Genomic DNA, 26,577 nt, shown 5'->3' on the forward strand with positions numbered 1-26,577 from the left:
GCACCCAGAAAGAGGGAGGGGGTGGTGCCCAGGACCTAAGGAGGTGTGCTAAAGAGCAATGGCCCGTCCTGAACTCAGCCAGGCTCTGACAAGAAGCAGCTTCGCCTGGCAGCGGCCCTGTTGTCAGCTAAGAGGCCGGTGAGCAGATGGCAGGCAGCAGCAGTAAGCACAGGCCGGGCTCCCAGGCCAGTCTCCTTTGTCCATCCGGCAGAGTGCAGGACAAGCCCTAGGTGCTTCCAGGGTACCAGGGCAAGAGAGGCCCTAGGCACTTCCGGGGCACCAACCAGTGCTGCTTTCCACCGAGATGCCTCGCTTTGTCTTGAGGTGGCTCAGAAAGAGGCAGCTGAAAAGCCCATATCTGGGCAGGGGCAGCCGCCTTCTCTAAAATGCTCTTCCTGGGGGCTGGGGGATGGATTCTGGTTTATCCAAACCCATTACCCTGACTCCTGTTATGGGACTGAGAGCCAGGAGGGCCGGCTCTGCCAGAACAGCTCAGGCTGGGAGGAAGGTTGGGGCCACTGCTCTTGGCCACGAGGACTGCAGGCCCCAACCACTTGCCAGTCTCGCACTAATTATGTCGTCCCCCTCAGACGGCAGTTGGTGGTGCTGGGGCCAAGGGCGTCCAAACTTGGAGGCCGGGGCTTTGTTGTCATTGGGAGTATGATCTGGACACAGGCAGGCAGCTGAGAACGCCTCCAACGGGACAGCTGGGTGTTCCACAGCCCTAGGGTCTTTGAGCTTCCTGGGTGCGGCAGGCACACCCTCCAGTCCTACAAGTTTGCTGGAGCTGCTGTAGAAGGTATTTGGCCAAGTCTTGATGAGAAAAACAGCCAAATGTGGAATTCTCTGAAGTAGGCTGACGGTGTTCATGAGTGGAGACCAGAATGAAGCTGCATTATCATTTAAAAATAATAAAAATATAAGCCCTTATAGTCCCTGTCTCAGGGAAACCTATCATCCTTTGGTTTAACTTGCCTCAGCAGGGACTGGGTTTTCTACATCTGTGCTCTTCTCTGCCTCTGGTGCCATCCCCGTGGGGGTAATGGGGGTATATGCTGGGTGTCGACCCAGATCCCCAGCCCAGAGACTTAGAGCCATGTTCCCTCCCCCGGGCAGGGCAGGGCCAGAGTGGACATGATTGACCACTCCTGATGAGACCAGAGGTGTCTGCTGGCTCAAGTCCCCAAAGGGTGTGGCTGAGGCTGGAAAGTCACAATGATCCCGGCCTGGCTGATGACTGTGAGAGAGCAGAGAGGGCCAAGCTGCAGGGGAAAAAAAGGGAGGTTCCTGACAACGCCCTGCTTCTTGGTGCCTGTCTCACTGGGATCCCAGGACTAGAGTCTCAGCCATCCTGAGCTCCATGAGATCGCTTGGTATCCTCCTCCTAAAAGTACTTTTTGACATAAACTGGCTTCAGTGCTTTCCAGTACTTGCCACTAGAAGAGCTCTCTCTAACACACTCTCCCTGACCCCAGCCTTCATGCCCACCCCTGCCTCTGGGTACCACAGATTCCCTTCCAAGCTCAAGTGCCTGGGCACACGCCTCCTCCTGAAAATCAACTCTCCTACAGCCCACACAATTTGCTCAGGGAGTGGCAATCCCAACTCCCTCTGCAGGCTCAGGCACAGCTGAGAGCCATTCCATCATTTCCTTCTTGAGAAAGTGAGGTTTTCACCTGAAAAAGGTCTTCAAGCCTTTGACATGTGTGAGGCTTGGTGGAACAAGAGCTGGCTTTTCTACTGCACTTCATCCATGCCAGGCACCATGTAGCTATCCACTCATTTAATCTCCAAAGTGCCCCGGGAGGCTGGTGCCATTATTACGTAGATGACTGAAGCACATAGAGGTTAGGTGACCCACCCAGAGTCACACAGCCCTTAGGGCTAGGATTCTGAAGAAGTGAAACATGCTCTTAACCAACTTCGATGAAGCTCTGAATCTGTAAAGGTTTCACTTCTTCTGGTGAAGCCAGAAAATTAGGAAGAAAGAGAGTTTCCATTACATAGACTGGTTGAGTCTCAGGCGCCTTCTTGGTGTCCCGTCTTGCTAGAATATCCATCAGAGGGGCCCAGAAGTTCTGGGCACCATTGAGTTCAGGGATCGCCACTGGGCCTGCTCTCAGACAGGCACACACCTAAGGCCAGGTGCAGATAAAATGGGGGCAGGCTTGCCTCTGCCCCTGCCAGGCCGGACCCAGGGGAGGGAGACACTGAGGTCTGACAGGGCGCTGGGGTGATTCATCCTCCCCTCCCACAGGCCCATCCAGGACAGAACCCAAAAGACAGTGAGCAAAGTCAAACCATGACTCACCATCTGTGAAACCTGCTGGGAACAGCGGGTCCTCATATGCCTCCGTGGAGCTCCTGGCCTTGAAGACTGAGCCCAGTTGACCTCATCAAGTCATTTATTAACCACTCGCTGTGTGACACCCAATAAAGCCGAGCTTTCCCTCTTCCTATCAGAGCCTATCAACTATGTAGCTTCACAGAAGTTGCCCGACCTTAATGTGCCTCAGTTTCCTTAACTGTTAAATGGGAATAGTAGGACTTACATTGTGGGTTTATCATTGGGATTAAATGTGTTAACCTGTGTAAAGTTCCCAGGAAATGAGACAGTGGCAGAGTCAAAGGAAGTTCTTTCTACCCAACTGAGAGATCAGACACTGGGCACCCACTGAGGAATGGAGGAGGAGCCCCCAAGTCCCCCAGGTCCTATGCCAGGGCTGCCCACCCTGACTCCATGCCATGCCACAGTTGCTCCTCCTCCGGGCAGGCTATCATGCCCAACAAGGCCGGGCTGCTGCCCCAGTCACAGTCACAACTTCAGTGGTTTCTAGACTCCTTTCCCATAACCTGGAGGGCATTCAGGAATGGACTTCATTTGCCTCGACTAATAAATGAATAATAATAATTAATTAATTAATCAAGCAATCCCTGGGGCCCGAGCCTCCTTCCCACACTGAAGCCCAGCTGCCTTTTACAGTCATGTGATGAACTTCTGCAGACAGGGCAACCTACAGGGGCTCCAGCGAGAATGACCCTGCAATGCAGTGCTTGTCAATGCCTTGGGGAGGGCTCTGATCTGCACAGGGGCCCCTGTCTTGTCCCAGCATCCACTAAAAGGTTCCTGAGCCAAGGCCTCAATGCCCTCCTCCTGAAGTTTCCAGGTTTCTATTTGCACCTTGGCCAAAGTGGAAGATTGAAGAGCGCAGACTCCACCCAGCCCTGCAGCCTCAGGGCTGGGAGGAACAAAGAGAGGACCTGAGCTTTTTCGGTCTTTGTTTTAACTCCTCTAAATTTATTTGGGTATTTAAACAAACAGAAACTACATCATGCATCGTTACTTTTTGCCTTTGTACAACAAAACTAAGTACTCAATATCTCTGCAGAGGTTTGGTGCTCATTTTCTTTCCTTTCAGTAACATCAGGCAGACTTTTCGATATGATCCAGTTTTGCACAGTCACTAGAGTGTCGCATCATGAATTATTAAATCAGTGCTTCGTGGTAATACATAATTTCTTATCAATTATTCATGCTAATGTGTGTGTAGTTTACTTAATTGTGTTATTGACGATCAAAAGTAATTTCCTGAAAGTCCTCAAGGACACAAAATTTAATCAGCATAACTACTTTTCAGATGCAATGCTGTTAAGTATTCTTAATTTGCTCAACAGTTCACTTATTTATGTACCTTTCTGGAGGAAATACGAGTTTAATCAAACAATTAGATTGAAGAGTTAGTGTACATAAGGGCTTGAGCTTACATCCTTCGACCAAACATTCGTAATTACAGGGAAACGGAAGCAACTTTGCCGCTTTTTGGCAAATCGTTTCATCTTTATACTCAAGCAAAATACAGCAGGAAGAAGGATTTAATTTTTTTCTTTAAAGGAGACAGTGGGTTTTATCAAATGCTTCGTAGTGATCATAGACAAGGCATGATACACTCAGGAGTATTATTTGGGGGTCATGGAGTGGGGGAAGGTAAAAAGGGGACAGGAAATGTGAAAGTAAAACATTTTGACGATAATAACTGAAACCAAAATAACCATCATTGAAGGCAATAACCATCCGCATGGAAACACCATCAGCAAAAGCCACCAAAGACTGCAACCTTTCAGATGCCGGGCACCCCTGCCAGAAAGCGGCAGAGCTTATGCTATTGCACGTTCCCCTTGGATCTCCTCTAGGTCACCATCCTCACCAGAGAAAACAGCCACACTAGACCAAAACAGAAATCTCTGTGAAATTTGGCCCTTTGGAATTAATGCTCTCCACACCATGAGAAAGATGTCTTCCCCATGCTCCATATCTGCACATACGCTGTTCCTGTCTCCTTTCCTACTTTTTTTTCCCCAGTAAAAAACCACCACCACTGAAGAGCCCCCTCTACGTGCCAGGCATGTGGGGAAAGGTAGTTCATCTGTATGCATAATTACTTCAGAGGCATTCCTGAAGGGCTTCTTCCCTCTCCAAGGGCCCTCAGGCCCTCCTGGACCAGAGAGCTGCTTTTCAGTTGCTTAACTTCCCACCAATCCACAGGTCTATCTGGGAGAGAGGAAGGGCTTGCAGGTGAGTGCTTCAGGTACAGGGGCCACACTAGTTCCACACCCACAGTGTCAAGACAGCAGCCCCCAGTTCATGGAGCAGGTGGCCTAGGTGATTAGCCCAGCCCCCCGGCCAGATGTGCCAGTGAGATCTCCTGGGTCAGAGCCACTGTGGTCCTCTGGGACAGGCTGTGTCCTGTTGGCCCCTCCCTACCCTGCATCTTCTCACTTTGTAATGAAGCCCACAACCAATGTTCTCCAACAAGAGAAAGGGCATTACTGCTCATCTTGGTCCAGGGGAGCAAGAGTCGCTTGGGGTTCCACCAGTTCCCCAGTTCTTAAACACTGTAAGCGGGACAGGCCCTTTTCTTTTCATGAAACTTCAGCCCATGCCACAGTTCCTGGGGTTGACAAGACCTTCAAAGGCAGCCCAGGGAGGAAATAGGAAGGGAGACGGATGAGGAATCTACCTCCCTCCGAGACTCTGGGCCTGGATGGAAATCCCAGGGAGGCTCCTCACAGAGAGGGCTCTGCTGCCACCAAGTACCATCGGGATCTGTTGCCAAAGAAGCCAGGACGACACTGCCGCATTGGTGGGACTCCAGAGGGACGCTCCAGGTGCCAAGGGAGCTGTGGGTCTCACTTGCCCGTCCTGGGTCCATGCAGAGGCCCTGGGGCCGCAGGCTTCTCCTTGCTATTTGGAGAGTTTTCTGTAGGGGCTGAGGCTGGGAGAAGGAGGGGCGGGGGAGGGTAGGCCGGGTGGGGCACTGTGGACCCTCATACACTCTTCTCTGCCTCGCTCTGTTCCTTGGTGGGAGAGGTCTTTTCCTGGCTGCCATCTGGGGGCGCCGGCTTGGCGACAGGGCCGGGGCTGCTGCTGGTGGAAGGCAGGAGGTTGGCTGACTGCAGGACAGCTTCTGAGTGCTCGCGGGCCTTCATGCGCAGGGCGGCCACGCTGGCCGTGCGGTTACTCTGGCAGCCATAGGTGGGAAGGAAGGAGAGTCCCATGGGGTCTGGGACGCAGCAAGAGCACAGTGGGCCCCCTGGAAAAAGGAAAAACAACAGGCTCCCATCACTGTCTACTTTCTGCCTCTCAGGGCTGGGTGACAGGAAACGATCTGAGTTCTGAAGGACAGAAAGATGGATTCCCTCTGGTGCCAGATACTAAAGGGAGAAGGACAAGTGCTCAGAACCTCAAAGACGCACAAATAAGGGACCTAGTTAATCGTTCAAAGGATTGTCAGAGCATCAGGGACACCTGGCGAGTCCTGGCTCCCTTGCCAAGCAGCTGTGTGGCCTTAGGCCAATATCTTGGCTTCTCTGAGCCTCAGTTTCTACTTCTGTAAAATGGGGTAATACCTACATTGCAGGATTATAAGGAGGTTCCCATTAAGTCATTCCACACTCCCAAACTGTGTCAAGGCACCCCTAAGAACTCACTGGGGCACTGCGGGGATACCTTAAATGGAAGGAAACCCAGCCACACATGTCAGGTGCCGGGCAAGCTGCTGGCTGCAGGCAGTTCCCAGCCTAACCACGAGATCCTGCTGCATTCCTGTCAAGAATTTTATTGCTTTGTGAAGCTGGATTTTTCAAGCACCACACAAAATTCCACATTGGAATATAAAATGTGTGTGGTGGAGTCTAATAGGATTCCAGGATTAGAGAAGCTGTACAAAGCTTATAAGGCACATAAGCCCCTTAGAAAGGAATAGTGGCTATTTAAAAATGAAAGCAGTCAGGTACAGTGGCTCACACCTACAATCCCAACAGTTTGGGAGTCTGAGGTAGGAGGATCGCCTGAGCACAAGAGTTCAAGACCAGCATGGGCAACATAGTGAGACCCTATCGCTACAAAATAAAAATAAAAAATAAATTAACCAGGCATCATGGTATGTGCCGATAGTCCTAGCTACTTGGAAGGCTGAGGCAGGAAGATCACTTGAGCCCAGGAGTTCAAGGGTGCAGTGAGCCATGATTGCATCACTGCATTCCAGCCTGGGCAACAGAGCAAGTCCCTGTCTCTAAAAAATAATATTAAAAAGAAAAAGAAAAAGAAAAGAAAAGAAAAACATTATTTTTCTTTTAATTTATAAGTATTATTTTTCAAATGGCTACTAAGTTGTCAGGACATACTTAGTGAGCTGCTTGGACCTAACCATTGAATGAACAGAACTGTTAACTGTTAGATATTGCTTATGGCCCACGGGTGTCATGAACTGAGGTCTGAGAACCTCAGAGGGAACCAGTTTGGAAAGTGCTTAGTGTAGGTCCAAGCCCAGTCAATCCTTCTCACCCACGTGTTGCCTCTTGGCTGCTGATAATGGAAAATATGGAGAAGAGGGAATTTCTGAAGTGGTCCCAGCCGAGGCTGAGGGCTGCAGCAAGGTCAGCACCAAGGTCAGCACACTTGTGTCCCAGCTCCCCTGCAGTCCTGGACATGTCCTCAGGCTGCAAGTGAGCTTTGAGCTGCTGTTCTGCCTTTCTGAGCATGCTCTGGAGTCCTTCCTCAAGCCACCAAGGGGCAGTAATCGTGAGACAAATGTCTGTGCTCACTGGAGCCTGGAAGGCCACCCAGGCCTGGCACCCACTTGTAGAGATCAACCTCAGGGGCAGCCGGAGCTGCACCAGCTTTTCCGGCAGCTGGGACTTCCCCACCTCCCTTCCCAAGACAGCCTTCCTAATGCCAAAGCCAGGGTAACTTCTGCTCCCCTCAAGCATATTCACGTATCCTCCTCTTCCTTGCCAAACCTGCTGAGAGACAAAGGGAAGCTCACCTTTACCACCCGCTGCTCCTCTCATCACATTATGGCCACCCATAATGTAGGCGTGGTTCATCCCCCTCTCCAGGTAAGAAAACTGAGGCTCCAGATTTGCAGTTTATTGTAGAGATGGGACCAGAACCTCCTGGTGGCCTTTCCCTCTCCTGTATTGTAATGGGAGGTTTAAATGCAGCTTCGCCTCCTACCTCAAGTTTGACTGAGGGACTGATCCCGTAGGCGGCAGATACCAAGATGAGTGTGAGGCAGCACACACGCAGAGTGTGCAAGGGAGCTCTGAGACCAGCCCCACTGCCCTGCAGGCCCGCTGGCCTCCAGCCTGTCATGCTTTTGGTCAAACCCCGGGGCCTGGCTGCTCCACTTCTCCTAGGGGCTCTTACACAGGCATAGCCACACCCTGACACCAGTCACTGAGAGACTCTCATGGGAGATGACAGCTTTTGCTGGGAACAATGCCTGCTATGAGCCTCAGTCCTTCCTGATGGTTAGAACCCACCCCCATGGGGCCTTATCTTCCTCCAAGTCTTCCTGCCCAAACGCACTCACTGGTGAGGAGCACCTAACATGTGAAGACGCCAAGTTATTAAGAATGGTGGTCCCCCTTGGAGCGGGTATGCTGTAGATTTGTATTTTCCTCTCTATATCTATTTAGAATTTTTCTTGTTTTTCTACAATGAAAATGAATGTCTTTTAAACTTAGAAACATAATGTTAATTTTAAATGAATGTTAAAAAGAAGGAAGGCTGAAGACAGACCCAGCAGGCACACCTGAGAGCAGAGACTGGTTGGGGCTATAGGCTCTCAGGGACCTGGAAGGGGCCACTGTCCTTAGGCTTAGCCCTGGGTAGTCGGCCCTGGGTCAGGCCAGATGAGAAAGATGGGCTCAATCCATCTCAGGCTGATATTAACCCAGTCAAGGGCTTGCTCCAATGTAAGCATCAATGGTGAGTTCAATGCTCTGTAACTCAGTGGCAAATCTAGCCATGTGCCAGACGTAGAAGTGACAGAGCCTCCTTGCTCTGGAGCCATAGCCTACAGCTGCTAGGTCACACCTGCAGCAGACCCCAAGAAAGCTACCCATAACTATACTCCTGGCCCTCAAAACCCAAACTTGGAAGTTAAGAGGAATAAATTAACTCACAGAACCAAGGCTGCAGCAGGGTAAAGAGTCTATGTGTGCCTGGCTCACCCCCTACACACATACTCACACAGCACTGGATTGATGGGAAACTGAGGACCAAGTGAAGCCAAGGACCCTGTGGTTAAAAACCATAAGGACTGTACATACCACGAAATATGACTCAGACTTAAAAGGAAGGGAATTCTGACGCTCGCTCCAACAGGGGTCATTATGAAGACATTATGCTAAGTGAAATAAGCCAGTCACTAAAAGAACAAATCCTGCAGGAGTCCTCTTCTGTGAGGTCCCCAGAGTACTCAAATTCCCAGAGACAGAAGTAGAATGACATGGACCTGCGGCCGGGGAGGGGAAGTGGGAATTGTTCGCAGGTCAGAGCTTCGGTTTTGCAAGATGAAGAGTTCGGGAGATTGGCTGCACAACAGCAGGAATGTGCTTAATACGACTGACTCATACACTTAAAAATGGTTAAGATGGTAAATTTTATGTTACGCATGTTTTACCATAATCAAAAAGAAAATAAGTTTTTTTTTTTTTTTAAGTGTGCTGGCCAGAGGGGAGTTGAGGGCAAAGTGATCCAGGAAGATGAAGTGCACACAGGGCAGCCTGGGCTGTTTTTATGGCTCCTGCAGTGAGCAACAATCTTCAAAGCCCCTTGAGCCGCCAAACACTCACCCAGCCACACCCAGTCCCACATCCATGGGGCTGGCACTCTCAACCCACCGCACTCACCGGGCCTTTGCCTAAGGAGGCTTCGCAGGGTTTTCTCACGTCCCTCCAGCTCTTGACTATTGGTGAGAGGGGCAGGTGGGGGTGGCATTCCTCAGCAGGCAGCTGACCCTGATAGGTGTGCACTGACCAACAAGAGTCTTGGGGCCTGGCACAGTGGCTCACACCTGTAAAACCAGCACTTTGGGAGGCCTAGGCGAGTGGATCTCCTGAGGTCTGGAGTTTGAGACCAGCCTGACCAATATGGTGAAATCCCGTCTCTACTAAAAATACAAAAATTAGCCAGGTGTGGTGGCTTGCACCTGTAGTCCCAGCTACTCCAGAGGCTGAGATAGGAGAATTGCTTGAACCTGGGAAGTGGAGGTTGCAGTGAGCCAAGATCGTGCCACTGCACTCCAGTCTGGGTGAAAGAGTGAGACTCCTTCTCAAAAAAATAAAAAGAGCCTTGGGCACACAGCCCGACACGTGCCGTCGCTCCCTTTCCTCATCTGCACCCCAAGCCTGGACTGCAGCAAAAGTGTCCATCAAAGGGGGCGGACGCCTGCAGGTGGACGCACAAACACGGTAACAGCCACACCTAGGAATGTGGCAAATGAGCCCTGGCCATCTGAAGGGAGGTCCTCAGAGGCTGCCAAAGGGGCTTCCCCTGGACCTGCCCAGACCTGAATGAGAACTGGGAAGATGTGTGGATCCAAGACAGAGGTATGGAAAAGACTGAGAGAGGCCATCTGTGTAAGAGACAAGATTAAAAGCAAACAGGGGACAAATCTAGTGAGATGGTTAACAAGGAAAAGTATGAAGTCTATAATCTGCATCCAAGGACCCAACTACACAAAGGAGACATGGCTCAGCAATCAATCATGTGGTCAATACGACTTCACAGTAACTTCACTGCCATCCCACAGGGTTGTGGGTTGCCTTAACAGAGGCAGAACCTGCAGAAAAAGGGAGGGTAAAGTCCTTCTCTCCTGTGTGATGGTCACACCCTACCTTATGTCTCCCATCCACAGACACCTCTGTCATCACCCTAAAGAGAAAAGCAGTGGGGGGATAGGAACTACAGTGATCTGGGCACATACATATGTTAACTTAAATTGTCCAACAACCAGCATCTCCCTTGAATTCTATAGCCATTTTTTGCAAAGGAAAAAAATGATTTCCACAAGCAGGATTCTTAAAAAACTGACTCTTGATTTCTCAGTGATCTGACAGTATCAATATGCCGCCTGCACAAACAACTTCATGGACCCTGAACACTGCTGAGAACTTGAAATAACATGATGGAGCTTCATCCTCTGGGGTTCCCACAGTGACTTATTAGTAAATAGCTACTGAGTAAAAATCCAGACCCAAAGCTCATGCACTTTGGCCATGAAACGTGTGCTCAAGTAGAGGCCAGGCACAGTGGCTCGCACCTGTAATCCCAGCACTTTGGGAGGCTGAGGTGGGTGGATCGCTTGAGCCCAGGAGTTTTGAGACCAGCCTTGGCAACATGGCAAAACCCTGTCTCTACAAAATATACAAAAAAATTAGCCAGGTGTGATGGCAGGCACCTGTAATCCCAGCACTTTGGGAGGCCAAGGCAGGGGGATCACCTGAGGTCAGGAGTTCAAGACCAGCCTGGTCAACATGGTGAAACCCCATCTCTACTAAAAATACAAAAATTAGCCAGGCATGATGGTGTGCTCCTGTAATCCCAGGTACTTCGGAGGCTAAGGTAGGAGAATCACTTGAACCCAGGAGGTGGAGTTTGCAGTGAACTGAGATCATGCCACTGCACTCCAGCCTGGACAACAGAGTGAGACTCTATCTCAAAAAAAAAAAAAAAAAGCCAGGTGTGGTAGCACACAGTTGTAGTCCCAGCTACTAGGACCCTCACCAAATGCTTGAAGATTCTCCTATGTGCAAAGTGCATTTCTAACATAAGTTGTCTGATTTCCAAGACTGCCACAAACTAGAAAGAAATGTGACTGCTAGTGGCAGACACATTGATGGTTAATGCTGAGAAAAGAGACAAAATTTTCTGAAACAGCCCAAAACACTCAAAATACACAATAACCTGGAGCCATTTGCACAGAGGCAAGCAGAGCATCCCAGGATGGCCCAAAGCCATCACAGTGGTGACTGCGGGTCACAAGACATGATGTTTGACAGGGCTTTGAAAACTGCACCAAGCCTGTGACTATTAGTCATGGGGCCACTGAGTTGGCCGTGAGAGGAGCTAGGCACCGCCTCTTTATTATGTCATAAGGTGACAAACACACTTAGAAAACGTCTACCCTAAAACCAAGTCATCATTATGGAAATCCTATAAACGAGTGAAATTGGCTTTTCTGGGGCCAGAAAAGCCAATGCAGCTGTGTAGAGCAGAAGAAGGTGATCAAAAGAAGAAGGTGGACAGAAGAAGGTGGTAGAAGAAGTCTGGCCCCTGACCCCACTGTTAACCAGACACGGGACCCGCTTTCATCCATTCAAGCTTCAGCTTCTTCGCCTTATCACACCTACTTTGGGGATAAATCCTATAAAGCACCTGGTACTTAATCCTCAAACAATTATTTCCACAATTCCATACAAATTAAAGGACAATTCTAAGTCACAATTCACAGCTTATTCCAATTTCTGGTTCAATTCCATGACCAACTGAAGAACCCAAGTTGTCCCGAGTATTCCCCAGAGGACACCATGATGGACACGAGACCTGCAACAGTACTCATGCACACACACGTAACACTACATACATGCACATATGGTACATGCAGTGACTGCTCTCACCAGCACTGCGTGCCTACCCTGCCATTGGCACAAGCCGTACACTTTTTCACAGCTGTATTTTTTCCTCAGTGAAATCTTCCCATCTGGCCAAAAAGTAATTTATACTGCCAAGAGAATTTTGAAGAGTAAGCCAAACAAACTTTCAAAACCCCCTCCTAATTACTTGATTTCTAGACATGGGACTCTAGAAGGGAGTAGCAGAGTATTGTTTTTGTTTTTGTTTTTTTTTTAATTTATCAAAAAGCTATCATGGCTCACTTCAGCAGCACATGCACTAAAATTGGAACAATAAAGAGAAGATAAGCAAATAATATTTTTTAAAGATAAAAAATTTAAATAAAAAAATTTTAAGCTATTATGAATGGGCTAAAAATTAAATTAGCTACTAAGGAATTCATCCTTCTGCACATATAGCAGCAAAAAATCATGAATCAACCCATGGCCCAGTAATAGGGAACTGGCTGAATAAGTTATACCGGTATAGAACACACTACAACTACGACAAATTATATTAAAGGAGGATATTTAGTACCATGAAAAAGATACTAATGAAATAAGACATTTAAAAATAGGTAAAGGAGCAGTAAATAAACAATAAGTCATCAGTAAGTCAACATGAATACATTTTGGAATATATATGCGTGTGTATAAAACATACACATGGATAGACTGAATGGTGATGTCCCCCCACCCCAAAATTCATATGTTGAAATCCTAAACCCCAAGGTGACAGCATTGGGAGGTGGGGCTTTTGGAAGATGATTAAGTCATGAGCACAGATCTCTCAGGGACTAATGTCCTTACGTAAGAGACCCCAGAGGGTTGCCCTGTCTCTTCCTCTTCCACTATACAAGGACACAGCAACAAGACACCATCTATGAATCCAGTGCCCTCACATGACACTGAGTCTTCCAGCACCTTGATCTTAGACTTCCCAGCCTCCAGAACCGTGAGAAATAAATTTCCGTTGTTTATAAGTCCCCGGGTTTACGGTATTTAGTTATAGCAGCCCAAATGGACTAAGATGATCCATATCCACATATACTAAAACACATATATGCATGTAGTGTACATATGTATATATACAGCCATAGACCACATCAATCTAGCTTCATAGGTATATGTATATAAATATAAATTTACTTAGAAATAGAAAAATGTATAAATTTAAAATCTTAATTTAAACTTTTTAATTTAAAAGTTATTAAACATATGTTTATTAGGGATATATATTCATAAATGACATTTTAAAATGTTCCAATACCAGAATATTCACAGTGGCTGGTTCTGGGTGTTGAGGCTATGAATTTTTTTTATTTGTGTTTTATTGTATGTTTTGCTCTTTCTAAACTGACCAGGTATTACTCTCATAGAAAGGGTAATCTCCTTGGGGTTTGTGATTTCCTGTCTTCTCTCATTCAGACGATGGTGACAGATGTTCTCCTTCAGCACAGAGTCCCACACAGGTTGCAAAGGGATAAAGACCGTGTCTTCATCACCCAGTGAAGACTCCAAGATGACTAATGGCCTCCGCCTGCACTCAGGGTATTGACAGCAAACATGGGGCTGAGGGTGCGCCATGAGATTCACCAGCAACCTTCTATTCATCTCCCCTCCCATTTGTGTGGACCGAAGTCAGTGAGTCCCTTCCTGCCTGCCCCCACCCCATGAAGCCCCTAAAAGGCCATGACTCCCTTCCTCCCACTGGCAGGCTTGTGCCATCACAAAAGTCTATGTAAGAGCCCTCTGGTCCTTAAATGCAGCCTGAGAACATGCTACTACCTCCTGGACACTAAATTCAAACACACAATTTGATTTCCGTTAAGTTCCATCAAATTCTGCTGAATTGATCTAATCGGCCTCCATTCCTATATGACATCATGCTTTAAAGGCTTGGTCTGAATATAAATACTTAATGTAATAAATACAGTCTGAAATATTTGATCTCCTTGGCAGTTTAATTGATCTACTACCAAGACTGACAGGAAAAATTAAGTTAGCTCTGTCTCGTCTCTGCCAATAGCACATTTTCATCATAAAGGTATGTAGACTGCAATGCCAGTGACAAGGAGAGCTCTCACACACGGTTTTCCTGTTGAACGTTCAGGTTAGGGTAACAAGAGTTGAACAGAAAACGAATACATGGGTTTATGAGACGTCTAACGCAAACAGCATAGTTCACTTATTTCCACTTTGTAGTAAAATAAATAAACTAATAAACATTTTGTGAGTCATCACACCAGTTCCTTATAGTTCACAAGGAGAGTTTAAGTGGGAATATTGGTAGATGCCTACCATATTTAAGCATATTTTTAGCTGCTGTGTTTAAATGCAGTCACCAATAATCAAACAAAAAACAAGGCCAAATTCACTCCTGGACCCACTGTCTTCTACTAACAGAACTCCTGAAGTACTTTCTCTTCCTCTTGTTTTATGGTTTATTTCTTGTCTTTTCACCATGAACCGTGTTTGTTTTTGTACACATCTCACCTACCAAGCTTGATGTATGTGCCTCCCCCATCCAATCTCACAGCCCTGGTTGCAGAACAAAACTGTCCCATTTTGGTACAAAGTAAACACTCAGTGAATATTTGGTGAAGGGAGAAAAGGAGAGAGAATCTATCTTTCTTGACCGAGTTGGCACATTTTAGTTCCTCAAAGTTGCCGTCTCCCAGGTTCTAAGCTTCCTCAATACCCCATGGAAAGAAAAACTGTATTCTTAACGAAGTTAACCAATCTGATTAATGTCAAAATCCCTGAGTTAATTTGGAAGGGGTTTTGGTGGAATCAGCTCTAAATCCCACCCGTCCCTTAATTTCACCTATTACATGTAAGGCCTCTGTTTCGACACTTACTTATTCACTCAGCAAACACTCATTGATGGGGGCCAACTCAGCCGACCATTCCAACCAGAGCCTTGTGCTGTGACACAGTCTCAGGGCCAGCGCACATGTTCTTTTTCTGCTTGGATGTCTCTGCAGGGTCAAACAAGTAATGACAGTTGCCCCCAGATCCAAGGACACAGCCAAAGCAGTCACAGGGACGCATGTTCCTGGCAGTCAGATGCCAATTCACACAACCCTCCCTCCTTCCAGCGGCAGCCAGATCTCGGCATGGGCAGGCTGCTTCTCCTGCTGCCTCTGGCACCAGCCAGACCCTTCTGCTCAGCTCTGTGCACTCCAGGGCCCCATTGATTAGCAGGAAGGGCAAACCCATCAGCACCCATAGGAAATGGCTTCTGCAGAGTGAGTTGCAGGTTTTCAAGCCAGAAGATGACAGAAGGTGCCTGTCAAAAGAGCAGAATCAATACAGGCTGTAGGGGGCTGGAAGGTTGCACACCCAGGTCCCTGAATTGTTGTGCCTCTGACATTCATGCTATGTGACCTTGGACAGTTCTATCTCTTCTCCAGGCCTCAGGTTCCCCCACTATATTCTGCAGAAGCAGTGGTAACATGCTCAACAAAGAGATCTCCTACAAATCTTAAGTGCCAGGATTCTCCACCTGTCTTCCTGACATCAGCTAGGCACGGAGGGGCCAGGGCTGACCCAGCCACTTTCCCCATGAGGAACGACCACTTCTGTCCCCTTGAGTCCTCTGCTCCCCAAATACCTGTATCCTCAGTAACAAGCCAGGAGCCCTGGGAGACTGTGTTGCTTTCCTGGAGCCCTATGTGCTGCCCACACACCATGAACCCCAGTCACCATGCACTGGGTACTGGGAGACTCTCCCATGGGAGAGTAAATGCTTGCAGGAAGCAGAAACCTCTGCCTCAGCAATCCAAACCCAAGCCCTAATCAGATCCCAAGTGACTTTTTGGCTCAACATCATGACTCTAACAACAATTACGAGCACTTAGGTGGATTTGGATGTGCCAGATGCATGGGCACCATTAGGTATGGCTGTTACAGTCTTTGTTTCACAGGTGAGGAGCCTGGCATCCACCCCAAGGTGACCCAGTGTCAAGAAGGAGGCAGCATTGCCAGGCTTCTTCCTGGTGTTCATGTTTCTCTCTGCCTGGGGGACCCTCACTCACTGCACAGCTCAAGCATCTTCTCTGGAAAGACTTCTTCCTGTGGAGAAAGTTCCTCCCTCCTCTGGGCTTCCCCATACTTTGTATGCCCTTGTTTGCTTCTATGAGAGTCCATGACTGTCACCTGAACTAGGATTCTTGGTGGACCTGTCTGTCTCTCCAAGCCCACCCCCTAGCTCTCCAGATCCTTCACATAGGGATGAGTCTAATTCATTGCTAGATGCTCAACCTGTGGTTCAGAGTCTGGCAAAGTGTAGCTGCTCAGTGGGTGCTGAATGAAGAACAGGAGAGCCTCGAGGTCTCTGGAGTCCTGCAGGTGGCCAGCAGTGCAAAGCCAGGGCCAATATCTTTGGAATCTCCTAAGAGAGGACCTTCTCCCAGGCCCAGAGCAGCACAAGATTCTTTCCTTCTTTTCCCAAACTGCATTACATTTTACTCTGCACCAGACTCTGTGCTGGGGCAGAGGTAGGTGGAAGGATCCAGAGGTGTGTTGGATGTGACTAGTGCCCTTAAAGTATAAATAGTCCCAAATGGAAGTACGGGTGGTCAAAAACAAACACCCCAACTCATGGCAGGGGCCAGCATAACCTTGATACCTGTGGCAGTTAGTGTCTGCAGTCAGTCTTCAATGGACCACACCTCCCAGGACTCACACCCACGTGCAGTCCCCTCTGCCTGAGTCTGGGCTGGCCCGGCGATTGGCTTTAATCAATAGGATGCAGCAGCAGTGACACTGTACCCATTCTGGGTGTGACCCTTAAGAAGGCCTGGCATCCTCTGCTTTTATACTCTTGGTATCCAACCACCATTCAACCCTACCCCAAGCTAACCATGGGAGAGACCATGTGGAGAAAGAGGGAGCGGTTCCAGCCTCCCAGCATCTCTGTAAAAGCACCAGACACCTAAGTAATGCCATCTTGTATATACCAGGCCCAGCTGCCATCTGACTGCAACCTCACGAAAGATCCTAAGGACAAGCAGCAGAAGAACTGCCCAGTTGAGCCCAGCCAGCCCTCAGAATGATGAGAGATAACACAACAGTTGCTATTTTATAATACTAAATTTTGGGGCAACCACAGTTAAATAAAACCATACCAAAACCTGGAATGGAGATTATAAGAAAAAAACCACAGGCCCATCTCCTCATGATCATAGCTTCAAACTCCCTAAAGAAAACATTAGCAAACCAAATTCAGTAATATGTAAAAAGAATAGCATGTCACATCTAATTTGGGTCTATTCCAGGAATGTGCAGTTGTTTTAACATTTAAAAAAAGAATCAATATAATTCATCCTACTAGTATATTGAGAAAGAAAAAAAATCATGCAGTCAGCTCAACAGTTACAGAAGTAGTGATGAAATTCAATATTCATTAATATTAGTAATTTTTAAAAATGATAAGATAAAATTCTTAGAAAACTAGGATGAAGAAAATATATTTAATTGATAAAGGGTATCTTTTAAAAAAAAAAAAGGCAGCAAATACAACTGTGAAACCCTAAGAGCTTCCTCATGAGATCAATAAAGCAACATCAGGTCACACACACCACGTATTGCACGATTCCATTCACATGAGATGTCCACAGTCTGCAGAGACAGAGGGCAGAGTCAGGGTTGCCCTGGGCTGTGCAAAATGGAGAAAGTGCCAGTGACTGATAATGAGTACAGAGTGGTGAAAACGTTCTAAAATTTATTGTAGTGATGGTGAACACTCAAATGGTGAATACACTAAAATTACTGAATTGTACACTTTAATGGATGAATTGTATAGAATGCAAATTATATCTCAATAAAGCTTTAAAAACATTAGAATAAGGCCAGATGCCTGTTTTCACCACTTCTGTTCAATACTGTACTAGAGGTTCTAGCCAGCACAGTCCAGCAAGAAAAAGAAATTGAAAAGTATAAGCTTGGAAAAGAATAGACAAACTATCTTTACAGACATGCTTGTGTACATACAATATCATAAAGAATCTATGACTAAACTTAATTGCAACAAATCTTGTAAACATAGTGCTGAGCCGAAGAACTCAGACACAAAAAAATACATACTGTAAGACTCCATGTATATGTGTGTGTGTATATGCATGTGTGTATATATATGCTGTATATCTACTATATATATAGTACATATATGTATATGTGAAGTTCAAAAAAACTCAAGACTATAGATTGAGCCTCCCAAGTCCAAAATTTGAAATGCTGTAAATCTTGAACTTTTGCATGCTAACATGACACACAAATAAAATGCTCATTGGAGTGTTTCAGATTTAGAATTTTCAGATTTGGGATGCTCAACCACTAAGTAAAATGCAAATATTCTGAAATCCAAAAAAATGCAAAATCAGAAACACTTCTGGTCCAACCACTGTGGATAAGGGAAACTAACTGGTACAGTGTTTCAGAATGCCTACTTCAGTGGTAAAGTTATATCATCATAAAAGTCAGCAGAGCGGTGTCTTTTGCTGGGAAGAAAAGTGACGTGAGTAAAACAAGGCACATGGAGTTAGGAGTGTGGAGTGCAAGCAAGGCCATTTGGATGCTTGAAGCCATTAATAAAGTCCTAGGTGCAAGCTTCGTGCATTTTTCTAATGAATATTCTATTTTACAATAAAACCATTATAAAAATTGTTTTTTAAATTTTTTAAAACATCACAATTTTTTTAAAAAGGAAAACATTGTTAAAGAAGAAGAGGGGAAAGATGGTTTCGGGGGGCCTCAGAGGAGGAAGAGGTCACTTCTGACTCTGAGGTCAGCCTCTGTGGACAAACGCTATGGCCAGTACAGCCCTCAGAAGCTGGACACTTCAGCCTGGCCTGGAAGTTCAAGGGCAAAGACCAAAGCAAAGCAAAACATCCTTGACTAATGCAGGGGCCTTGCCCTTAGGAAGGCCATGGCCAGACCTCTGCTAGCACTCCCTTCCCCTGAACATCCTTCCCCTCATCTTCAGACACTCGGTGCAGGACCAGGACTGCGGCTCAATTGCTCGTGTCTAGTGAGTGCCATCGCATGCCTGCACCACGCGGGGCACGTGACCTACAGCAGCTCCTTCAGTCCTGACAGCGTCCAAGGCCTCTGCGGGGAAGATGGGGCCAGACTCCATCCTATCTGTCCCCACACTCCTCCCAGCCTGGGCCTTACCTGCAACTGGCTGGAACCATGTCACCTCTCCAGAGGGGATGAGGAGGAAGGCAAGGAGTCAGATCTTACTCCATTGTCCTGCCACTGTTCTCTGGCCTCGGGCTCTGACTCTAGGGAACCACGCTGGGGATGAGGGTCCCCATCATGTCCACCTTGCCCAGAAGGCTGACCCCTCCCACCTGGGAAGGTCAGCTATGATGCCGCCACTTGGCAGGCTGTCCTGCCCAGTGCAGGGGGGTGGCTGTGACTCCTGCAGCATGAGCGTGCAGTGAGTTATGAAAGCTCTCCCCTGGCAGCTGTAATTATGTCCCACCTCACACCCAGCTCTGTGAATCACAGGTTAGAGGCAGACCAGCTAATGCACCGGGGAGAGCACCTCCTCCGCTGACTGTGGCTCTCCAGCCCCAGCCACTCCTGCCCGGCCTGTGGCCAGCACTTCTCCGGAACAAACCCAAGCACCTCCCTGGCCATTAATAACCTCCTCTGCATTAATGAATTGTGAATGAAATCCTGGCCATTAAGACAGCCTAAGAAAATTCTTTGTATTGGGACAGATTTTTCTCTGGACACCCATTGTTGTCATGTTAGTCCTCCCTGCACAGGAGTAGGGTTCCTGCTCTCTTCTTATTTGAGAGTTTCCATAAAATAAAACATTCCCACAGTGAGCCCAGCAAGCCTGCCTGGCCATCCCAGAGGACAAAAGCACATCACTGCTTGAAGCCCCAGGGAGCCCCAACCAGGAAATCCTACAAAGGACATCTCATGGTCAAAAATTGGAGCAACAAGGATTACAAGGAAAAGGTAAATTTCAGTAGCAATAAAGTTCAGAGAAATGGGAGAGGTTTTGGAGAAGGTACTTCATTGGGTCCTTTAAAAGTGAATGGGGTCTAGGGACTGCAGCTGGGCATGAGAATGGAGGACTCTGGTCAACAATAGTAGTTGGTGTTCAATGATGGTTAGTGATAGTGTCGCTTCCCACATGCTACCCACTGTCCTGAGGGCCTCGAATGCTCTAGCTCGTGTTCTGCTCATTCAGTCTTATGAATTCAGTGCTATTATGATCAAGATCCCCATTCTGCAGATGAGTGAGCAGAAGTACAGAGCATTTCAGTGATTTACTCAAGATGTGCATGGCTACAGAATAGAAGAACTACGGTTCACACCAGCAGGCCCTTGCTGGAAGCCACTGTGCTAGTCAGCTGCTTCAGAATTAAAGGAGAAAATCCCCGCAAGAGCCTGGTTTCTGATTGCCTAGCTCTGTCCCTGGTGGGCAGCTTCCTGACTCGAGGCAGCCAGTTGCCTCACGGCCTGATGGGGGCAGCCCGAGGGCCATCCAGGCGCCCACCTGGTAACCCTGCAGACTCGTCTGCCACACCTGCACCTGTGGACACTTCACCTGGCCAGCCTCACTGGAGTGGCCAGAATCTCCTTCCCAAAAACGGCTGCCATCTCCCACAAACCTCCAACCCTTGCCCGGCTCCCTCTGGCCCGAGCAGCCCTGCTGACCTTGGCAGCCACATCTTTCTCATGCACGTGCTGCCCCACAGGCCCCAGCACCAACCCTGCTGTGCTAGCATCCCCAGCTCTCTCAATATGTGGAGGCTCTCTCAATATGTGCAAGACAAGGACTTCACATCCATGACAACCATGCCCAGAACCAAAAGACCAGGACCCCCAGCTCAGAGTCCTCTGATGTGTAACCACACATAATGCTCTCGGCGGTGCCCCAGTTGCTCACTGGGAGAACAGGTCTTGCCCTGGGGCATTGGGAGCCCTGCAACGGCCTCACATTCTAGCTGGGGGCTGGTGCAGCACAGAACAGCCTTGGCTTGGATCCTCAGTCACAGGGGAGCAGCACCCAGGGGGTATCTAGGGCTGGGCCCGAACCTCCGTGGCCTACCCAGAGATGTTTGCTATCTTTGGTCCAAAGCTGTATGATCCCAGTAAGACCACAAAGCCTGGGGAAGGAGAGTAGCACTGATTTGGGTCTGGGAGCTGAAAACAACTTTGATTCATTTCTTCTGGGTGAATTGCAAGCTGCCACGGGCTTGGAGAAGTGGTTGGGATGTCTGGACTAGAAGGGCCCCCAGGGCTCAGCCCACATTGGTTCTGGTCTCTGTGGTCCTTGGCAAGTCCAGCCCCTCCCCCAGTAGATTTATGACTGTCACTACTTGCTGGGGAGCAGCAAGGAGGGATGTCCAAGGCCTCTCATTGTCCCCCAACCAGCCATGCTCATCCAGAGTAATTAATGAAAAAGTGGTGTCTGGTAGTTCCAGGCAGCCAGGGAAGGACACATCAGGAACCTGAGGACAGCAGCCTCCATCCCAAGGGGGAGACCCACCAGAATCAGTGATGTGTGAGCAAGTGACTTCCCCTCCCCAAGCCTCAGTTTCTCATTTATAAAAAGAGCTCAGTCAGGTGCCTTCTAGCACCAGCATGCATGCTGTGCTAGTCCCCGAGTTGGCTAGCAGCCCCTAGGAAGCAGGGTTCAGGCCTGAGAAAAGGAGAACTAGTTCAGCCAACAGCTGTGCCCAGCTACCTCTGGGGATGCAGGAAGATGAGGGAGGCTATGTCATAGCCCAGAGCTCCTCAAACTGAGTAGGACCTAAAAAATTGAGGTCATTCCTTGCCCAGGCCTAGATTGGGCTGTGTGCTTAATTTCTATAGCCTGGGGAAACCTAAGAGAAGGAGAACACTGGGCTGCAAGAGTCAGAAAGCTGTGCTGGCCCCAAGCCACGTAACACATGTTCCACCCTCACCCTACCTCTGGGCACTCTCCCATAGGCACCCAACACACCAGCCATTCTCCAGAGGGGTCTGGTTCTCCTCCTCGCCCCTGGAACGCTTTGCCTATGCCATTCCCTACACCCAGAATCCCTTCCCTCCTTCTTCCTGGACACTGTCTAGGGAGACTCTATCATATTCTCTTTCTGTCTCCAGAAACCACCTTTGAAACACAGATTGCCACACTGTGTGTGTGTGTGTCCCACCTGCTGGAGAGGGACCCCGGGGTGAATTGAACCTTGGCGGTGTTCGAAGCTGACTAAGCCGCAAGCACACACCTCCCACCCCCACCCAGGGTCCTGGAGCAGAGATCCCCACACACCTCCAAGGGCAAGGCAGCGCTGACCTGCTGACTCCAAGGCAGCCCCAGGGACTGGCAGCTCAGAAGACCTCACTTCCAGAAGTGTCCCACAATGGAGCCAGGCACTTTTAGAATGCAGAGGTGCCGTGACTCACATAAGCAATCCCAGCTTCACCCACTGGTTGTACAACTACAGACCCCCTCTTGCTATAATGCTGACCACACTACCATGAGAATTGAATGGCAGGTTGCCTGGTAGAGCACAGGAGAACTTTCCATAATCGCTCACTTGCCTCCCTTTCCAACATGACTTAGCTTGTCGGAGATTTAAAAGCCACTGCTCAGAAAGGCCAGGCAGGAGTGGGCCATGGAAGGGGAAGGTGTCAGGATGAGCCCAGGGAGGAGAGCTTTGATGGGGGCAGGAGGTAGGTATGCAGAGAGAACTCAGAAAGCAGAAATGGGACACCCCCTCACAGCCTGTCACAAAACAGCAGGGCCATGGCAGGTCCAAACAAGGACCTGCCAATTTGGCCCAAAGACTTGGAGGCAACATTTAAAAGATGGAAATTGTTACGGACTGAATGCTTGTGTGTCCCTCCCAAAATTCATAGGTTGAAATCTTGTGATGGCGTTCAGAGGCAGGGCCTTTGGGAGGACATCGGCCATGAGGGCGGAGCTCTCGTGAATGGGATTCGTGCCCTCTTAAGAAGAGTCCTGAGAGGAGCTTGCTCTCTTTCCACAAGGAGCAGTCAGCAGCCTGCAGCCCCAGAAGAGATCCCTCACTAGAACCCAACCCTGCTGGCGTCCTGATTGCAGACTTCCTGCCTCCAGCACTGTGAGACATAAACTTCTGTGTCTAAGCCACCCAGCATAGGGCACTGTGTTATAGCAGCCTGAACCAACTAAGACAGGAATACTTCAAATATAAATACAAATCTCCAGCTACTCTGGAAAATGCAGCGATTCTGGCAACACAGCATCCACGTTCCCACACAGCCACAATCAGCTGGCTGAGCAACGGCTGCCCTTTGAGTGGGCAAAGGTGCCCCAGCCTGCCTCTGCCCAACCCGAATCTGAGGGTGCCCCCAGCATGGCTCCTTGCATAGCTGCTTCTGGTGGTAGCGACATGTGCCTTTTACCCAGGCCTCTCTCAGAAGTGGGAAAATGACAAACAGACCCAGAGGGCCTCCTGTTTCAAGAAAAGGGAGCAAGAGCTCATTTGTAACTGGGGGAAAAAAGACAACACCTGCACACGCTCACTTTGCGCCCACCTGCCTGGCTCTGGAAACACGGTATGTCGCCGACCTCAAGGGCCCGCCATGCCCCTGACTAGTCAGGAAGGGGATCTCACAGGGGTGTGCTGGCTGCCCCTGAAGGGCCCCTACAGTGCACAAAGACACGTCCAAGTTTGATGAGCACACTGTGGTTCCTGCCACCTCCACAGGGCCCTGCACCGCCCAAGATCCGACAAGAAAGGCAGCAACAGAGAAAAGTCCGTCTCCAGCAAGGCAGGCATGGTGCAGGCTCCGGGGCGGGGTGGCAGGTCACAGCCCAGCCAGAAGGGCTTAGGGAAGGGGTGGAGGGGAGAGGAAGAGGATGGACAGATGTTTGTGGCCACGTTCACTCAGGCCAGTTGGTCCAGTTCAGCACCACCCCCTCCTGTCCGCACCAGCCTCTGTCCTGGGTTGGTGCTGAGCTGGGAGCACCCCCAGGGTATGGGAGCCACAAGCCCAGTTCTGTCTCCCTCTCACACACTGCCCTTGGTCTCCCCACCCTCCTGGCTGCAGTCTAGTCCTCAAGCCCCCTTCAGCCACTGCTGGCGTCCAACGGGGCCTCAGCTCAGCCTATCAGAGACGCCGTGGGAATCACTTCCTATTCATGAGGCCAGAGTAGGGCGAGCGACCCTCATTTGTAAAAGAGAAGATGACTCTCAGGAGCTGACCTGGCCCTTGCCGAAGCAGACAGGGCTGGGTGGACATAGGATTAATTGCTCCTTTGCCAAGCGCCAGCCCCTTGGATGATGCCCACATCCCACTGGTAATCTTCTGGATCCCCCTTCTAATTGACTGCCTGCACAACTGTAGCCCCTGAGCAGCCCACTGTGTCTTGTAAATATGTCCCAATGTTGCTCTATGGGGTTGGGGAGTGGGGGGGTTCTATGCGGCCCCCAGAGCACCTGGACCCTGGAGCTGAAGGAAGTACCAGGAGAAGGTACTGAGCTAAGCCTTGTCCACATCAGCCGACTGAGCCAGGGGATGCACCCAGCTGCCTGGACCACTCAGAAGCAGCCCCAGGCTAAAAGGGCTCCACCTTCTGCAGTGGAAAGTCCAGACTCAGGATCCTGGCATCCAGGGCCATCAAGCTCTGGCCCCTGCTGGGCACCCTCACCCTATCTCTGGGCACTCTCCCATGGGCACCCTCCTCGCCCCTGGAACTCTTTGCATATGCTGTTCCCTACACCCAGAATCCCTTCCCTCCTTCTTCCTGGACACTGTCTAGGGAGACTCCATCATATTCTCCTTCTGTCTCCAGAAACCACCTTTGCAACACAGATTGCCATACTGTGTGTGTGTGTGTGTATGTGTGTGTCCCACCTGCTGGAGAGGGACCCTCCTCGAGAGCAGGGAGACCTCAGGCCTTAGCAGAACATGCAGGGGACACCTTAAGGGTGTGTCTCCTACTTCCTATTATCAGAAAAAAAAGCCTACAGCCTGCACCTATGCCCCCACCTCCCAGACCCCCTGTGACAAACGAGCCCCCTAACACTCACTCCCCCAGACGCACACTGGGGCCCCGCTCTGTTCCTGGCCAACACAGCTGTGCAGCCTGATCACTGAAGGAATAGGTTTGGGGCCAGAATCTGAGAAACACTGGATAAGCCCATTTCAGTGAGTCTGCTCAGAAATCCCAAGGGCCAATCCACAGAGGCTCCTCTCTCTGAGTCTGAAAAAATGCCCCTAACGATTTCCATCCTTCAGATGAAACAACAGCCACCAAGAAGAGAGCACATACTGGAAAACCACAAATCCTAACGGCTCAGACCTCTGGCATCAGGAGACCTGGGGAAGGCAAGTGGCCCAGTCGCATGCATGGAGAGGGAGCTGGGAGCAGGGATGATTGTCCCACACAGGCCCCACCCGTGAGCTGCAGGTTGGCACCTAACACTGTTACCAGGGAGCAGGAGAAAGCCGTGAACATGGAAGGTCACTGTGGGGCAGCCTCCTCTAGGACCAGCCCTCTGTGGGTGAAATGATGCTTAGGACATTCTCTCTATGCTCAGGCCGCATGTAGGAAGCAATCAAGATAGCACTGGACAGCACCAGTGGCCCTGGCTGTGACTGACAGGAGGCGAGGAAGCTGCACAGGCCCAGGTGCAAGGACGGCCGAGCCAAGACCCAGGCTGGTCACACAACCTCCACCACCCCCACGAGGCCACGCCCACCAGCCCAGCCGAACCCAAACTCACCTTTGAGGGAAGCCACATGGGACAAGGCCTGGGCGTAGGTGGCCGTGTTCAGGAGAGTCCCCGGCAAGCAGGAGGGGAAGAAAGGCCCTGCAGGACCTACCGTTCGCCCCAGGCTGGCAAAGGAAGGAGATCATATTGAGGTCTCGCCCTGTGTCTGCAGTGCTGCCCGCGGCCCACTGGGCCCAGAGACCCACAGCCTCACCTCTGCTGGGCCTCCAGCGCCTCCTTCTTACTCCGGGCTTGGTCCCCAGGGGGCGGGGAGTTGATGTTTCTCACTGGAGGAGGCGTCACCTCTGCCATGGGCTCCTTGGCTCCTGGCTCCTGGTCTGAGGCCCCTCTCTCTGTCTTCCTCCATTTGGCCCTTCTGTTCTGGAACCAAACCTGAATCCCAGATGGAAACATATACCCAGTGAAAATCAGACAGGAGGAAGAAGCCAGAACCCTGGACCCGGTGCTGGCACTCACAGCTCACCCTGCAGCCTCCTCTCCACACCATGCCCTCTGAACTGCAGCATCAGGCCCACAGAGGGGTCAGAAGATCCACTTAAAAGGTTAGGACAGGCATTTTTTAATGAATGTTAAATAATAGAAAGTATCCGAATGCCCATAGTAAGGGTAAAAGCACTGTCTTGTGGAAATCCTTAACGTTGAGTCACACGAAAGTTCATTTATTTGTTGTGAAATGTATTTCCTACTGGAGGTGGAGGATCACCAGCAAAGCAGCTTAAGAAACCTGACCCGGGGCTTCCTTATCACAGACTCACTAGCTCTTCTGACAGCCGTGGCCTGGGTACTTGGGTGTGTCTGGTCTGGCCTCATATCTATGATATCATCTGGATACACATCATGACATATTCGTGATCAGCAGCCCAGTGCACCCATTAGA

General features: G+C 49.4%; 1 protein-coding gene across 3 annotated transcripts in view; it reads right to left on the minus strand.

Annotated features, from left to right (window-relative positions):
• Nucleotides 1-3,277: 3,277 nt before the first annotated feature.
• The window catches only part of DRGX (dorsal root ganglia homeobox), a 34,893-nt gene continuing 11,593 nt past the window's right edge, over nucleotides 3,278-26,577 (minus strand). For 2 of the 3 annotated variants that reach the window (XM_034930468.3, XM_034930469.3), the window contains exons 5-7: nucleotides 25,894-26,072; nucleotides 25,692-25,804; nucleotides 3,284-5,591 (exon numbers count right to left, since the gene is read on the minus strand). In XM_034930468.3, the coding sequence (XP_034786359.1) occupies nucleotides 5,326-5,591; nucleotides 25,692-25,804; nucleotides 25,894-26,072 (558 nt within the window). In that variant the 3' untranslated portion in view covers nucleotides 3,284-5,325. Of the gene's footprint in view, nucleotides 5,592-25,691; nucleotides 25,805-25,893; nucleotides 26,073-26,577 lie in introns of all 3 variants that reach the window. The other variant, XM_008961169.5, reaches the window with a different exon arrangement.

The sequence above is a fragment of the Pan paniscus genome, chromosome 8, assembly GCF_029289425.2.
Source record: "Pan paniscus chromosome 8, NHGRI_mPanPan1-v2.0_pri, whole genome shotgun sequence".
Classification (NCBI taxonomy): Eukaryota; Metazoa; Chordata; class Mammalia; order Primates; family Hominidae; genus Pan; species Pan paniscus.